This window comes from Aquarana catesbeiana, linkage group LG10, assembly GCF_042186555.1.
Source record: "Aquarana catesbeiana isolate 2022-GZ linkage group LG10, ASM4218655v1, whole genome shotgun sequence".
In the NCBI taxonomy this organism is placed as follows: domain Eukaryota; kingdom Metazoa; phylum Chordata; class Amphibia; order Anura; family Ranidae; genus Aquarana; species Aquarana catesbeiana.
Window position 1 is genome coordinate 78,522,984 of NC_133333.1, and position 16,491 is coordinate 78,539,474.

The 16,491-nt window shown below is 42.4% G+C and overlaps 1 protein-coding gene across 1 annotated transcript in view; it reads left to right on the plus strand.

The window, feature by feature from the left end:
* The window catches only part of CNOT3 (CCR4-NOT transcription complex subunit 3), a gene marked incomplete in the record, with an annotated part of 468,179 nt that overhangs the window by 426,011 nt on the left and 25,677 nt on the right, over positions 1-16,491 (plus strand). Inside the window, 2 exon segments of the mRNA XM_073602305.1 lie at positions 3,635-3,767; positions 15,340-15,465. Of these exon segments, the coding sequence (XP_073458406.1) occupies positions 3,635-3,767; positions 15,340-15,465 (259 nt within the window).

A 16,491-nucleotide genomic window follows, 5' to 3' on the forward strand; every position in this document is an offset into this window, starting at 1 on the left:
TTTTGACTTAAGTAAATTCCCAGAGTACAGGACAGGGCACATGCCACTTTCCCAAACTCCCTGGTAGTTATTCTGTATTGCTTGCTACAAAACTGAGGACTCATGGAGTGAAATAGGTTTATAGGGAAGATGTCCCAGAGCAGCAGCACCTTGCATGCTTGTCAGTGTCCACCTAAAGGTACAAACCTTAAAGAGAGTCTATATGAATAAGTTGCCTCTGACCTGTACTATACTTTTAAGTTATGGATATACTGGTAAGAATTTCACTGTCTGCAGCTGCTACATGCCTTTTGCTTCTACCTTTGCATATGGAAAACAGATGCACTTTGTCATTCAAATTGGCCATGAAAGTGTGCTCCAATATCTAATTCCACCATATTTTGAAAGAGCCATTAGACCATCCTTCATGGTCTCAAGGACAGGATCTCCCTCCCTTTACTATCACAGTTCACACCACCAGGGCAATGAGTTCTTCTTGGGCATTTCAACATCCGTTTCCCAGGTAGGGCTGCTATCTGGTCTTTTGTCAAGTTCTAGATGTTCTACCAAGAAGGGTCTTCCCTCTGTTCTGATGCCATCTTCAGACATAAGGTTTTACAGTCAGCTCTTTGAGCTACACACACAGGCCCTTATTGTTGCTGGGCCTGTGTTACTTTGTTATATAAATGGGAAGCTTGTAAGAACCCTTTTTTTTGTTTTTACAACAAGGCTATTTTGAGGCCTTAACCTTTCTATGTTGCTCTCCATGATCTCTTAGTTTTATTTGAATGAAGTAACTGTTTTACCTTTAGGTGAAATTTTGCATGGTGCCAAAGAAGATTTCTCTCCATTGTTTGTTGTCATGAAAGTTACAGTGCATCCGGAAAGTATTCACAGCGCTTCACTTTTTCCACATTTTGTTATGTTACAGCCTTATTCCAAGATGGATTAAATTCATTATGTTTCTCAATTCTACAAACAATACCCCATAATGACAACGTAAAAGGAGTTTGTTTGAAATTTTTGCACATTTTTTTTAAAATAAAAAACGAAAAAAAATCACATGCACATAAGTATTCACAGCCTTTGCCATGACACTCAAAATTGAGCTCAGGTGCATCCTGTTTCCACTGATCATCCTTGAGATGTTTCTACAATTTGATTGGCGTCCACCTGTGGTAAATTCAGTTGATTGGATATGATTTGGAAAGTCGCACACCTGTCTCTATAAGATCCCACAGTTAACAGTGCATGTCAGAGCACAAACCAAGCCATGAAGTCCAAGGAATTCTCTGTAGACCTCAGAGACAGGATTGTATGGAGGCAAAGATCTGGGGAAGGGTACAGAAAAATGTATGCAGCATTAAAGGTCCCAATGAGCACAGTGGCCTCCATCATCCGTAAATGGAAGAAGTTTGGAACTACCAGGACTCTTCCTAGAGCGGCCCCAGCCAAACTGAGAAATCAGGACCTTAGTCATGGAAACGACCAAGAACCCAATGGTCACTGACAGAGCTCCAGCGTTTCCCTGTGGAGAGAGGAGAACCTTCCAGAAGAACCATCTCTGCAGCACTCCACCAATCAGGCCTGGATGGTAAAGTGGCCAGACGAAAGTCACGCCTCAGTAAAAAGCACATGATGGTTTGCCTGGAGTTTGCCAAAAGGCACCTGAAGGACTCTCAGATCATGAGAAACAATTCTCTGGTCTGATGAAACCAAGATTTAACTCTTTGGCCTGAATGGCAAGCGTCATGTCTGGAGGAAACCAGGCACCACTCATCACCTGGCCAATACCATCCCTACAGTGAACCATGGTGGTTGCAGCATCATGCTGTGGGGATGTTTTTCAGCAACAGTAACTGGGAGACTATTTAGGATCGATGGAAAGATGATTGCAGCAATGTACAGAGGCATCCTTAATGAAAACCTGCTCCAGAGCGCTCTGGACCTCAGAATGGGCTGAAGGTTCATCTTCCAACAGATAAATGACCCTAAGCACACAGCCAAAAAAACAAAGGAGTGGCTGCGGGACAATTCTGTGAATGTCCTTGAGCGGCCCAGACCCAATTTAACATCTCTGGAGAGATCTGAAAATAACTGTGCACCAATGCTCCCCATCCAACCTGATGGAGCTTGAGTGGTCCTGCAAAGAAGGATGGGAGAAATTGCCCAAAAATAGGTGTGCCGAGCTTATAGCATAATACTCAAAAAGACTTGAGGCTGTAATTGGTGTAAAGGGGCTTCAACAAAGTATTGAGCAAAGGCTGTGAATAAAAATAATTGATAAATCACAATTCGTGTGCGAAACATGAATCGTGAATTTAATCCATTTTGGAATAACGCTTTAACATAACAAAATGTGGAAAAAGTAAAGCGCTGTGAATACTTTCCCAGATGCACTGTATATGGGTTATAGGATAAGGTTCACTATGCTAGGGCAATGAGGACTCAGGTCTGTTATATTTGTAAGTCTGTGACCTGGTCTCCTGCTCATACTTTTTCTATTTTTTTTTTTTTTTTTTTTTTTATACCTGGAAGCATTTGCAAGTGGTTCTGTGAGTTCTTCCAACAGTTTTATTTTTGTTTGTTTTTATTTATTTATTTTTAATATGTGTTTGTAGGCCTCACCATGCCCTGCCAGACAGCCCCTGTCTGAGCTTTCTTTAGCTAGGGGTGAGGGATAGTCAACCAGCCCGATTGCTGTTTACACTCGAGAAAGACCAGGTACTTCTCCTTAGTGTACCAATAATCCAGATAATGGTCACTATCATGCATACTGCCTAATAAGGATTTCCATATTTGTATTGTATCTTTGACTTAAATGATTGAAACCAGATTTTTAAGGTCTGTAGGTAGTCTAAACATGTTTTTAGATGTGCACATGTTCTCTAAATTTGCTGTACTAGAGGTGCTCTTCATCCTGTTCATAATGCCAAAGGGGAAGAATATATCATGCACATTGCAGTATTTAACAGTCTCTGAAAATAGACAGATTTTTAATCTTCACCATGTGTGTGTGGTACAAAACTGATAAGTTAAAAAGTATCCTAGAGCGCGTTCCCACAAGTTTGTTTCTATTTCAGAACCAATTGAAATACCTGGAGTTTGTTGGTATGGTTGAGCAATGTGACCTTCTCTACTTCCTCCAAAGATTCATTGCTTGGGCCTGAGCGCCAAATTGCTAGGCCTTAACACTATTCTGTGGAGGAAGGGAAGCAGTTCACTAATTTGTAAGCGCAACCCTGACAGAAAGCAAAGTTTAGATCCACAATTTCAACTAAGAAATGGAGCACAACGGAGAAAATTATAGGTGAGGAGTATCAATTGGGGGTTTTAGGAACTTTCAAGAAAATCTGAATGGGCACAGTTGAAGGTGCCCTTTGTTTGTTTTTTGTGTTTTTTTTTCGTTTTTTGTTTTTTTTTTTACCTTTTTCCTTTTACGTTTCCTGAAGAGTTACTTCCAAAGTATAAATTGTCTGTTTCCTAATTCCCGAACTGCAGAAGCCTAAAATGATCAGGAATGTAGAGCTCAGGCAGATTGTTGGCTGGGCAACACCAGATTGTCATTGTGTACTTGAAAGAATTTTAACAACTGTGGAAAAATAGTTCAAACTTATCTTCACATGTATTGAAACAGTTTTGCTATCTTTACCAGGCAGTACCTCCCACGGAATCCATGTCCAACACCTCAGTATCACCATCAGATGCCTCCACCTCATTCAGACACAGTGGAATTCTACCAGAGACTTTCTACAGAAACTCTTTTCTTTATCTTCTATTACCTGGAGGTATGATAATCCATAGGTTTAAATGACTGAATGATTGCAATAAATGACTTTTTTTTTTTTTTGTAAGCCTTATATTGTCACTGGTAATATCTGCACAAGTGGACATTTAGTAAAACAGTGTGATTCACTAACCCGTTTCAAGCAAATTTACGATGAGCTCTGATTTCTTAATCATGCATTAAGGGATGCAAGATTGCTTGGGATACATTGGGTTATACTGCTTCCTTCAGGAGATTGGGCACAGGCAAACCCCTTCCACTCGCCTGATACTTGAGTTTTTGCTAGTGTCCTAGAAGAACAGATGTCGTCTCTCCTGAGACAAGCAAACTACTTTTTATCAAGATTCCTTTTCTTAATCATATATCACAAGATACAGAGGCCCTCATAGTCTTAACAACTTGGGTTATACTGTCACTGTCAGATGAATGGTTACTGGTCAAAGATGTAGTAATTCTCTCCCCCCCCTCAGCTAAGCCTCAGTTTTAGCTAGTTTTAGCTAGTCTCCTAAGATTGGATGATTTCTCTCTGAAGATATCTTCTTGTCCTGCCCTTCAGGCTTGTTGTGGACACCCCTTATGGGGCAGTGAATAACTTAATCTGGAACAGTCTATTCAGCCAGAAGGCCAAGAGTGACTGAACACCAACCCCCATGAAAGTGTGGGGATGGCCTGTACTGCTGCTGGTCGGTGATGCATCCTGCAGGCAGTGATCTCCATTTTACAGCATACCAGGGGACATAGTTGGCTAGGTGCTTTACAGGTCTAGGGAAGTGATCCCCTGAAGAAGATATCAAGTCCTTGAAGGCTTAGTGGGGCACACCTGCCATGATGGGTATAGATTGGGCTTACTGGCCATGAAGCTTGAACTGGTCTGAACTAGTGGATTAGGTGGCAGCATTCCCTATATGATCCCCTGGTGCGTTGGTCATCGCACATGTCTGCCATAGACATAGCGGTCATCGCACAGGCTTCTGCAGCTAAGAACAGCCAGCAAAATTACTATTCGATCACAATGTACACCAACTTGTGCAGGGCACAAGTATTTGGGGGCATTTGCTTACGAGATGACTGCCACTGAGGTGTTGCAGCTTGTGCCCTACACCCCTCCCAGCTGGTTGGCCATTCCTACTTTGGCACAGCAGGCCTACTGATCCTCAACATAGCTTGTGCAGGCAGGGGGGTTGGGGTGGGATTCCAAATCTTTCTATCAGTGAGGAGGATCCCCTGTAGAGTTTTAACTGCAATGGCTCCCCAAAGAGTCAGAGATTAGTTCTTAAAGCAGATCTTCACCCTCTATGTGAAGTCCCCCCCCCCCCCCCCCTTCAATCCTCCTCTTTTCTTTAATTTTTTTTTTTTTTTTAACCGTCCGGCACCGCCCCTCCATGCACACTATTCACCTAGGCGAATGATGTGCAAAGTGCTCGCTGGGCCTCCTGGGTTATGCATGTCACATATCCCATTAGACTTTAAGTCATTCATTCAGTAAATAGGTGGGGGGCAGGCCTAGCAGTGCATCATCACGAGACCACATCGGCTGAACCCAGAAGAGCCGGCGGGCATCTTGATGACGTCACAAATAAGATAGCGGCGCAAGACCGTACAGTGTCTGACAGAAGGATGTCAGCAGAACCACGCCAGATCCAATGGCTGGGTGAGTATCCAAACTGTGCCTACAGCGTATAATGAGGCTTACCTGTAGGTACTGTAAATATCTCCTAAACTTGCACAGTTTAGGAGATATTCAGAGTGCATACAGCCGATGACCTCATCGTTGTAAGGTGCACTGTTTCAGGGCTCTAAATATGGACCCCTACGACTGGTGGCGCGTCGCTATGCACTCCGCGAACACCGGTGCAGACAGGCCCAGCACAACACCGGCCTCTTCCTGTGAAGTAGGAGGGCCGGCGAGGACACAGCCCAAAAGGGAAGGCCATTCCTCTGAGAACGTCGAGTAACACCCCCCAGTGCGCCAGTTGGGGATGGGTTGACATTGGGGTAATGCAGTCCTCCACTGTGAACACCACGCCAACTAGTGTACTAATGATTGCAATGATTTGTCATTTGCTTTTGCCTTGTTTCTATTGATCATCACATGTGTGATTGATCCTTTTTTAAATGTAGATCAATCAACATTTGTTTTTTACAACCTTGGTAGTAGTGTTGTTGCCCTCAAAATCCCAATTCAGGGGGTATTTCTACTTTTTCATATATCCAGGGATGTGGCAACCACCTACCATTCTCTGATGGTGGAAACACTTATATCTAGCAAGAGATAGTATGACATGTCCTGTTTGGTTTTTTTTTGTTTGTTTTTTTTTTTTTGAGACTTTAATATCATTTTAACCTGTACATTTCTTATCTTGGAGTACAGGACATGGGCAATGCCCCTCTGTGTATTGATAATTTTTTGCAAAAAAAGAAAAAAATGGAGTCTCATGAAGTGGGTGGGGTTAGATGGGTGTGCTCTTGGGGTAGCCATAGCAAGTGTCCAATCACCCGTTGTGCCATGGTCTATGAATTCAAATCCTGTACTCCAAAATTTGCAGGCAAGTCAAAATTCCTATTTTTTTCTTCTAGCACATTCTACAGTTTCAACAGAACAAGATAGTCAGTATCAGGGCTTTGCCCCTTATGCAGGGAATCCTGGTGGCTTTTACTTTGCTCCAGTCATTTTCTTTAGGGTAACCAGAAGCTCTAGCCATAACTCTTTCGGGCATAGGTCGTGGCAAGAAGGAGCACTGCACAATTTTTTAAAACTTTGCCGTCCTGTGGATCATGATACAGCGCAAGCCCTTGGGCTTTACTACATGTGCCTCTTGGTTGTTTGCTGGGTATACTTGCATGGACACATTTGCCTTCCTCAGACTCCCCACCTCTATCAGGATCCATTGGACTTTTACCTGTTGCCTTACAGTGACCTGGTCACAGACCACATTGCCTTTCCTACTCCAGCAGTGTTTGAGTACCCCTGGTGGGAAATCCCTCAACTGTATATTTAGTATGGCGGATCTTCTTGTTCAAGAAGGAATCCATCATCCATCTTGGTTGATTCCGAAAACAGGGGCTTTAAGCATTCTTCTGCTACCCTCTCCTCCAGAGGCTCTTTGATTTTTCTGTGGCTGCTTCTGCACATTTTTCTGTGGCTGCTTCTGCACAGTCAGTGGAGGATGAAGAAAAAGGTAACCTGTCCTTGTTTGTCGTTGAGGACACAACTCCTAAACTTAAGGATGCTATTTTGGTCCTTATATTAGCAGTCCACACATGTTTAGAACTGGAACAGCCTGCGTCTGCTACACCTAAAGATACGAAAAAACACAAATCTATACCAAGGAAGATGAGCATAGAGACGCCACATATAGAGCCACAGAGATATAGTATCTGAATGCAAATCCTATATCAAAAAAATTGGAAAATATATTAAATGTTTGATAAAAATATCCAAATACACAAAAACATTACAACGTCCACCGTTTGCCATCTAATGACAACACTGTCGGTAGACAGACAAATACAAACAGACTAACAACAAATAAGGGAACATCTTTACTGCACGTGTACCATAGTATGAGCCATAAAAAGCACTATTAATGTGCAATGTGGCAGCAAACACCATGGGGCCAGGCAGTCCTTATAGGAAAATATTGCAGAGGGGCAGGAGCTTGCATATGTCAGGATCAAAAGGATCCGACAATCAAAAATTAAAGGATCAGAATCTGCAGTCTATGGCTATTTATGGATTCTTCAGTCCTGAAGAAGTGGGGGTTTCCCCGTGAAACGCTTTGACGTCACTCTCTCTCCTTTGAATGTCTGATACCCTGTGCACCTCGCACCATCGTTTGGGATCCACGGCAGGACGACTTTGGGCATGTTAGTGCGGGACAATGGCACTTTGGGTCACCACATCCAGCGGCTATCCACAAGCCTACAATCTCTGAAGTGGTTACTGAGTCACTCCCCATTCAGCCTTGGTGACGGGACTCCTGGTACGGCATATGCTGCGACAAGCCCAATAGGAAAATGAGGTGATCCCTCGCTCAGCTGTACTGATTTCCAGTCCACTGAACACTATTGCTAGCGTCATCTTTGTGGATAACCGAGCACGGAAGACTGATAACATCTATCATCTGCAGAGCATCTACCCTCACATCTGGGTAAAATACACTACAATATATGTATACCTATTGCCGATTGTGCTCCGTTTGCTTGATTGTCATGATGTCAGTTCTTCTATTTGCTTTCCGGATTTCTGCAAATATCAGTGTTTATGAGGTGGAACTTTACTAGCTTTTATTCTAAACCTTTCCTGCCGTATGTTCCCAATAGCCATAGACTGCAGATTCTGATCCTTTGATTTTTAAATGTCGGATCCTTTTGATTTTTTTTTTTTTTTTTTTTATCCTGAAATGTGCAGGCTCCTGCCCCTCCGCAATATTTTCATATAAGGACTGCCTGGCCCCACAGTGTTTGCTGCCACATTGCACATTTATTTTATAGTGCTTTTTATGGCTCATACTATGGTACGCGTGCAGTGAGGACGTTCCCCTATTTGTTAGTCTGTATTTGTCTACCGACAACGTTGTCATTAGATGGTGAACGGTGGAGGTTGTAATGATTTTATGCTTTTATGTATTTGGATACTTTTATCAAACATTTAATACTTTTTCCAATTTTCTTTATATGATTTGCATCCATTCAGATATTATATCTCTGTGGCTCTATATGTGGCCTCTTTCTCTATGCTCATCTTCCTTGGTATAGATTTGTGTTTTTTCCATGTGCTGTCAGCCCCTAAGCCCCACCTTTTAATTGGGGTGAGTAGATGAGTGTTTGGTGTTTACTCACTAAGTTGATTTCCATACCGTTTTCTTCTTTACAACCTAAAGATCCGAGCTTGGGTTCTCTTATAAGCCCCAAACAGTTAAAACCTTTTCCTTGCACCAACTACCATAACATGTTTTGTATGGTAAATGGCCTAATCCAGATAAGGTGTTCTCCCAGATGCCTTACCCAGCAATATCCTATTGAGGAAATATTCCTTAAACATGGGCTCTGCCTTTAGTGAACCCACCAGCATTTAAACACCCTTTGGATAAAAGAATTGAATCCCTTTTGAAAGTCTTTCTGCCTTGCATCCTGTAATTGTGACTATGTCCATCTACCAGACCTTTGACATCTTTTCCAAGGATATGTGTCAGGATTCTGGATCTATTCTAAAGATCCTTCTGTTCTCCCAACAGCTTGAGCTCATGCTTGTGGCCCTACTCTACTGTGTTGGCACACTAGCAAAGATATGCCTCCTAACATCAAGAGTGCATCTCCTTTTGTACACACACAGAGGAACCTTTGGCCTAAATGCTTGTCTGTGGAACATCAGGGCTAGAAACGCCTTTTGCATTTGCTCTTTGATAAGAAATGCCTCTTTGGCATATCCCTGGACAACTTTTATTAGAGAAGTAATCCAGCAAAAGAACACTAATGCCGCATACACACGATCAGACATTCCGACAACAAAATCCATGGATTTTTTCCGACGGATGTTGGCTCAAACTTGTCTTGCATACACAAAGTTGGTCGGAAATTCCGAACGTCAAGAACGCGGTGACGTACAACACATACGACGACCCAAGAAAAATTAAGTTCAATAGCCAGTGCTGCTCTTCTGCTTGATTCTGAGCATGCGTGGCACTTTGTACGTCGGAATTTGCGCGAACGGATTTTGTTGTTGGAAAATTTGAGAACCAGATCTCAAATTTTGTGCGACGGAAATTCCGATGGAAACTGTCCGATGGAGCCTACACATGGGCGAAATTTCCGACAACAAGCTCCGATCGCACATTTTACGTCAAAGTGCGACCGTGTGTACGGGGCATTAGCCTCAAACCTTCTTTATAGGCTAAGAAGAGTACCTTGCCTTTCTAGACCTCCAAGATGCAAAACCTGGGACTCTGTTCAGTTGTATATCCTAGACAAGTCCTTCTCGCAATAAGCAGATTCCCCCACTTGTCAGAGCATTCTGTTGTCCTTTAGGCCCCTTTCACACTGGGGCGGCGTCGGCGGTATAGCTCCGCTATAGTAAGCGGCGCTTTACCATCGGTATGCGGCTGCTAGCGGGGCAATTTTACCCCCCGCTAGCGGCCGAGAAGGGGTTAAAAACCACCGCAAAGCGCCTATGCAGAGGCGCTTTGCCGGCGGTATAGCCGTGCTACCCCATTGATTTCAATGGGCAGGAGCGGTATACACTCCGCTCCTTCACCGCTCCGAAGATGCTGCTAGCAGGACTTTTTTTCCCGTCCTGCTAGCGCACCGCTCCAGTGTGAAAGCCCCGAGGGCTTTCACACTGGAGAGACAGCAGCGACACTTTCGGGTCGGTTTGCAGGCGCTATTATTAGCGCAATAGCGCCTGCAAACCTCTCCAGTGTGAAAGGGCCCTTACAGTCTCCTGGTCCCAAGACATTTTGGACACTTGGGTCCAGACTGTGGTTTCCAGGGGCTATAAACTAGAATTTCAGTCCCTACCTTCTCTCCTTTTCATGTTGTCAAACCTAGCAGACTTCTACACACTGGGGTGGCACACCTCTTCTTTCAAGGGGTCATACTCCATGTCGCAGAAAAGGAAAAGTTCCAGGTGTTTTTTCTCAAACCTGTTCAGTTTCCAAAAGCAAAAGGGGCATTCACACCATTTTGAATATAAAGGTGATCAACACCTTCGGTTACAAAAATTTCAAATGGGATCTCCCAAGCCAGTGCTTTCCTCCATCCAGGAGGGAAAAAATGGTGCTGGAGGGATATAGTTAGTAGGTTAAAAGTCCATAGAAGTCAAGCAAACTGTCCATATATTGGCAATCATGTCAAAAAAGCGACCAAACACCACATCGACCACAGCACTATTAAAGTGTAAGTAACCCCCCCTCCGCAAATCATTTTCAGCCAAGGAAGCTGCCATCTTTGCCTCTTTTTAATTTACAACTGCCATGATGCTGCACATGTGATCAGGTATGACACCAGCCATTGGATGGTTGAGAGCACAACCAATGGGAGTGTTACATTTCCGGCACATGCCAGAATAGAGACTGTTTTATGAATGGGTTTACTTCCGCTTTAAGAGCAAAACCGGAAACTCTGTGAACATAATAAAAAACAGAGGGGCGCCATACTAAGTGCAGCATTAAAAACACCTCAATTTATTAGAGATAAGATAAAGGACAACTTGCATATTAAAATACTCAGGTAAGCGTATATAAAATCCAGGCATGAAGGGTCTCCCGTTTTCCACCAAGGACTGCTCGGGAGGCATTCTTGCTTCTGTGGGCATCAGAAATGCATAACTGCATGTCCCCATCTTTCTGGTTCTTATTCATTTTGCAATGAGGGCCTAACATTAACTATTTTTTACCTGCCCCTTTTGGTCTGTCCAATACACTTGGGTCTTCACCAAAGTACTAACACCTGTACTTGCTCCGCTTCACTCAGGGCATTCCCATGGTGAATTACCTGAATGCTTACTGAAGGGAACAGTTGATACACTTTGTCAGGCAATGTCCATCAAACTTTTTAAACTCTGCAGAGGATCGGATGAATCCTGAAACTCCAGAAGTCAGTGCAGGAAAGGTCCATCGCTTAAATTGCCCTGACCTGCACCTGGCTATTTTTATGTGCAGGTTCTTAATTGCACAGGAAATGCTGCAAATGCTCCGCTCCCATATTACAGACACTGCAGTTGGGGAGCCAACCAAACCTCTATTTTTCCATGAGCATTTTAGGCTTACTGGTGGCCTCCTTCAGAGCAGTTCAATATGGCCAATTTTTTTCCAGACCATTGCAACTCAACATTCTGTCAGCATGGGAAAAGCAGGCTGAGTCTTTGGACAAATCTAGAATTACCCTGGCCTGGTGGATTACGTGTCCAGCACTATATTCAGGGGAAATCCCTCTTCCCACTGGTCCTCATGATGGCTACCAGCCTGTCCGGCTAGGTAGAATTGCTAGACACCCTCCCAGAGCTTCTGGAACTTAAAGCAATCCAGTAATTCAACACTTGACGTTTTCACTGGACTTCAAGTTAATCTGAACAGGATTCAGTCAGACAATACCATGTCAGTTCCTTAAATCGACCATCAGAGAGGAACCAAAAGTCTAATGGCTTAAAAAGAAACAAATCAGGTCGAGACTTGGGCAGCTCTGTACACCCTGCACATCCCAAGCATGGAAACTTGTCATGAAAAATCTGATCTACCCTTTCCTTCACTGACACTCCTTCCACAGGATTGATATGTAGTGCAATTTTGGTGATTGTCATTGGTTGACATGGTACTACGATATTGGCAGACTCTTTGAGCCCTCCCTAATCATCCAGATCTTCTGTCCTAGCTACCAATTTGCCATTCTGTCTCTTGGTCACTGACTTTAACCACTTCCCGTCCGCAGTACATCATATGACGTCCTGGGCTTTGAGTAGGGATACCTGAATGATGCCTGCAGCTGCAGGCATCATTCAGATATTATTTTCCGCCGGCGATTCCCTGCAACATGAAAACAATCATAGCGGCTGTTCGGCCTCTTTATTGTTTTTATAGGCGGCGGGAGGGGACGTCCCAGATAGTCCCTGTCATGACCTTCGGAGGCCGGGCGCAACGTTATGATGTCACTTCAGGCCCCCCGTAGTTGTATACACTGCCGTGTATTGGGCTGAAAAGGCTGAGATTGTGGGGGTTTTTTTTGTTTGTTTTTTTTTTTTGTTTGTTTTTTTAATCTGTCTTTCCAGGCTAGAGGAGAGCCTGTAAAGAGGACCTGTCATGCCCTATTCCTATTACAAAGGATGTTTACATCCCTTGTAATAGGAATAAAAGTGATCAAAAATAAAAACCTTAAAGGGAAAGTGTAAAAATAAAAAGATGAATGCACCCCTGTCCCTGCGTGCTCGCACGCAGAAGCGAACGCATGCGTACGCCGCACCCACATTTGTAAACGGCATTCAAATTACACACGTGAGGTATCACTGCGAATGTTGGAGACCTCTGTAACTCTAAACAAGTGACCTGTAAAAATGTTTAAAGAGTTTCTTAAGTGCCGAAGTTTGGTGCCATTCCATGAGTGTGCGCAGTTTTAAAGTGTGACATGTTGGGTATCTTTTTACAAACAAATTGGGCTAACTTTAGTGTTTTCTTTATTTTTTTTTTGTGAAACCGTTTTTATACCATAAAAAACTTGTTTGAAAAATTGCTGCGCCAATTCCATGCGACATAAAAAGTTGCAACGACCGCCATTTTATTTCCTAGGGTCTCTGTTAAAAAAAGATATACAATGTTTGGGGGTTCTGGGTAATTTTCTAGCAAAAAAGTTATTATTTGTACATGTAGGAGAGAAGTGCCAGAATTAGCCTGGTATGGAAGTGGTTAAAATGCCTTATTTACCTTATAGTATAATTTTTAATAAGTCTCCCTCTCTCTCTTTTTCAATGTACTTTTTGATTTTCATCATTTATACAGCAATAAATCCTCAGGTAGGTCTAGCAGCAATTTGGTGTTTAACCTGCTGTGGACACTTTTTAACTGTCTGCTCCTGATAACTACAAGACAGAGTAAGGAGAAATGTATGGAAGTTAGCAGTACACAGTTCTCTAGCTTACAGTAAATATTGTACTGTTCATAAGACATGCCCAAAGATAGACACTGATCCCTTTAGATTTTGTAGAGGTTTCATTAGCTTGTCTGTGGGGGTAGTGTTGTGGAAGAGGGCTGTGGCGCTATATGGAAAAGAGAGGGAAGATGTACACTATGTCCAGTGATAACATTGTCAGTTTCCATATGGGACGAAGTGGTAAATAGGAAATGATGTGTGCAGTAGCTGGTTAAAATGGGATGGATTCTGATCAAAGGGCTGAAAAAGAGACGTCTAATTAAGAAGTGGTAGAAGAATGCCCAGTGAGTAGGTTTAAATGTTTTATTACATAAGTAAACTTAGGCTTTAACAGCCAGGCCATTAAAGAACAAGTTCTGAAGGGTAGGGGCCTACCTATTTTAGAATAACCTACACTTCTAAATGCAAAGAAATCGACTTCTCACAAAGTCTGCTATTTGTATCTAGAGTGCATAATTCCCGTGGTGCGAGGCAAGAAAATTATATCCCAAAAATACACCATGGCCTGAATCCTGTCTCTTCAATCCATTCCAGATTAACATTTGGCCTTGAGTAACATAAAGGGTTAAGTCTCAGCCATAGCAATTCACTTTCAAAAAGCACCTCTCACACCTTAGAGAAAGCCTTCATAAAAGTTGTCACTCACAGTTGTCACATACATTTCTCTTGTATGTTCCCCAGAGACACCCTAGGACCCTAGGATCTCAATATGGCTCTGTTGATTTGTCGGAAACCACCCTTTGAACCTATTGGCGATCTTCCTGTGTCTACTCATACTAAAAAGGTTTCTTGCCTCATTGTAATCTCCTCTGAGACATGAGTTTCTAGGTTGTGAGTGAAGTTCTAGACCTGTGAGTTTGCCTAGTTGCCCATCCCTCAGTTGGATTGCTTTTGGATATTTCAATGTACCAGAGATACTTCATCCTCTGTCCCTGAATGTAAGATTAAGATGCAGAATTTCCGACTTGCAGTAAAATCCTTATCTACATTGTAGAAGACCTGCAACTTTTGTTTGCCAGTGTCCAATCTTTTGAAGGCAACGACATAACTCAATGTACCAGAATTATTTTAACCAGTATTCTCAATGTACGCCAAGATAAGAATTTTACAAGAAGTCAAAAATCCTATTTTATTGGCTAAAAGGGAGTTTGATTGCACAGTTCTTCCATAACCCCACAGCTGGCAATATTGAGAGATTATTTTTCCTTCTTTTTTCATTAGTGTTTTGTTGATGGTGTAGCAGTACTTTGATGGAGGATATATAAAGGAAACAATATATGTAGGCTGCCATAATAACCGGGTGAAATGTATATTAGATGTATTAATAGAAAATGTGCCTGAGTGTCCCAGATACCTATTCAGACCTTTCCAGTCTGGTGCGTTAATGCGTCCATGTCAAGGCAAATTTTTAATTCGAATGGCCTGCCAATATATCCCATGGACCAAAAAATGCACCTGAACTATTCTTCAATATATAGCACAATACTATGCATGGTGAGCTGCAGTGCAGATGTATCAGAGATGTGCATTCCTTTAGTGCCTTGGGATGCCATTTAAAATGAATGTATTCAAAGGGAACAGCAACACACTAATATGTGTATGGGTGTGTGTAACCAATTTAAAAGTTTGTCCAGCAAAAAATTTAGTTCCTAATATTAGACAGTGGAAAAGGGTTAAAACTACTGCAATCCAGACCATGATAGGCAGTGAGGGGGAGCACTCAACAGCAACAAAACCAGGAATTCTTTTCTTTAGAAGAGTAGGGGAAGACTTTGAACCCCTGTTGTATTTGCATTTTTGTGTGTGTCCCTGTTGCAGATTTTCCTTCGTTTTCTTCTGATAAAACTGTTGTCCACAGAACAGGAAGTGAGAGAAAATCTAACAGGTTTTTGGCTTGACATACACACAAGTTTTTTGTTTTCTTGTTCCTTTTTCAGGGCACTAAAGCACAGTATTTAGCTGCTAAAGCATTGAAGAAACAGTCTTGGAGGTTTCATACCAAATACATGATGTGGTTTCAAAGGCACGAGGAGCCTAAGACAATAACTGATGAATTTGAGCAGGTTTGTGTAATTTATTTTCTTGTTCAGCGTATCTGATAAGTATGTCCAGTATACCACTGTACTTGATCCAAACAGAATATAGATCAGATCTACTGATGTCTTACTGCTACTCACTGCTCAGGCTATTGTATAGATAACTATATGCTTTCATTCTGGTTAAAATTAAAAGAAAACTAAATTAAGACAAAACTGTATGGAGTTAATAAATATTTGTAAATTATATTGCACATTTTTGTAATGGCTAAAACTGAAGGTGCGCAAAACTTTAAATAAAAAAAATGTACTCTAAAAATCAGAGGTCATCATGTTTAATTTACAGTTTTCAGAGTTTGTTAGAGACCAGTTTTTAGAGTTTGTTAGAGACCCCCAAACCATATATTTTGTGAATGCACATGACACAAACCCAACACAACTTAAAAAATTCTTGCTAATTTCCTACTAAGGCCTCATTCACATGGGAGGTACTAAAGTGTATGCACATTGAGGGCTATGTTTACCCACACGGGGATGCACAGGTGTGTTCTGTGCATCCCCATGCATGTCAATTAAGATGCAGCGGCTGCACGGGCAGCTCCCAATCTAACATTCATGTGGGTGTGGATGGACAGCCCCAAAATGCACACATGAACCCCCGACTCACACTGATGTCAAATTGGGAACAAGTAGCTATGTTTGAGCAGTTGCTACATACCAATTGACATCAATGGGACTGCCTGCACAGGGATTCACAGAGCACCTGTGCATCCCCATGTAGGTAAATACTGCCCCGCAAGGGTGTACGCTGTTATATGCCCTGTGTGAATAAGGCCTGTCTGTTTTTTGTTTGTTTTTTTATTCTATTTTATACTTTTTATTGGGGGGGAGGAGGTCTTTTGTGAAATATCAAAGCTCTAAACAGACCCCTGATGTCTCTTTTTTGAGAAAGAGACTGAAGACCTTGAGTTCTCATTTGTTTATGACTAAGTGCTGATTCGGCGTGAAACGCATCAAGCTTTTATCCTGCTTTACCCCTGTTGTGGAAATTAT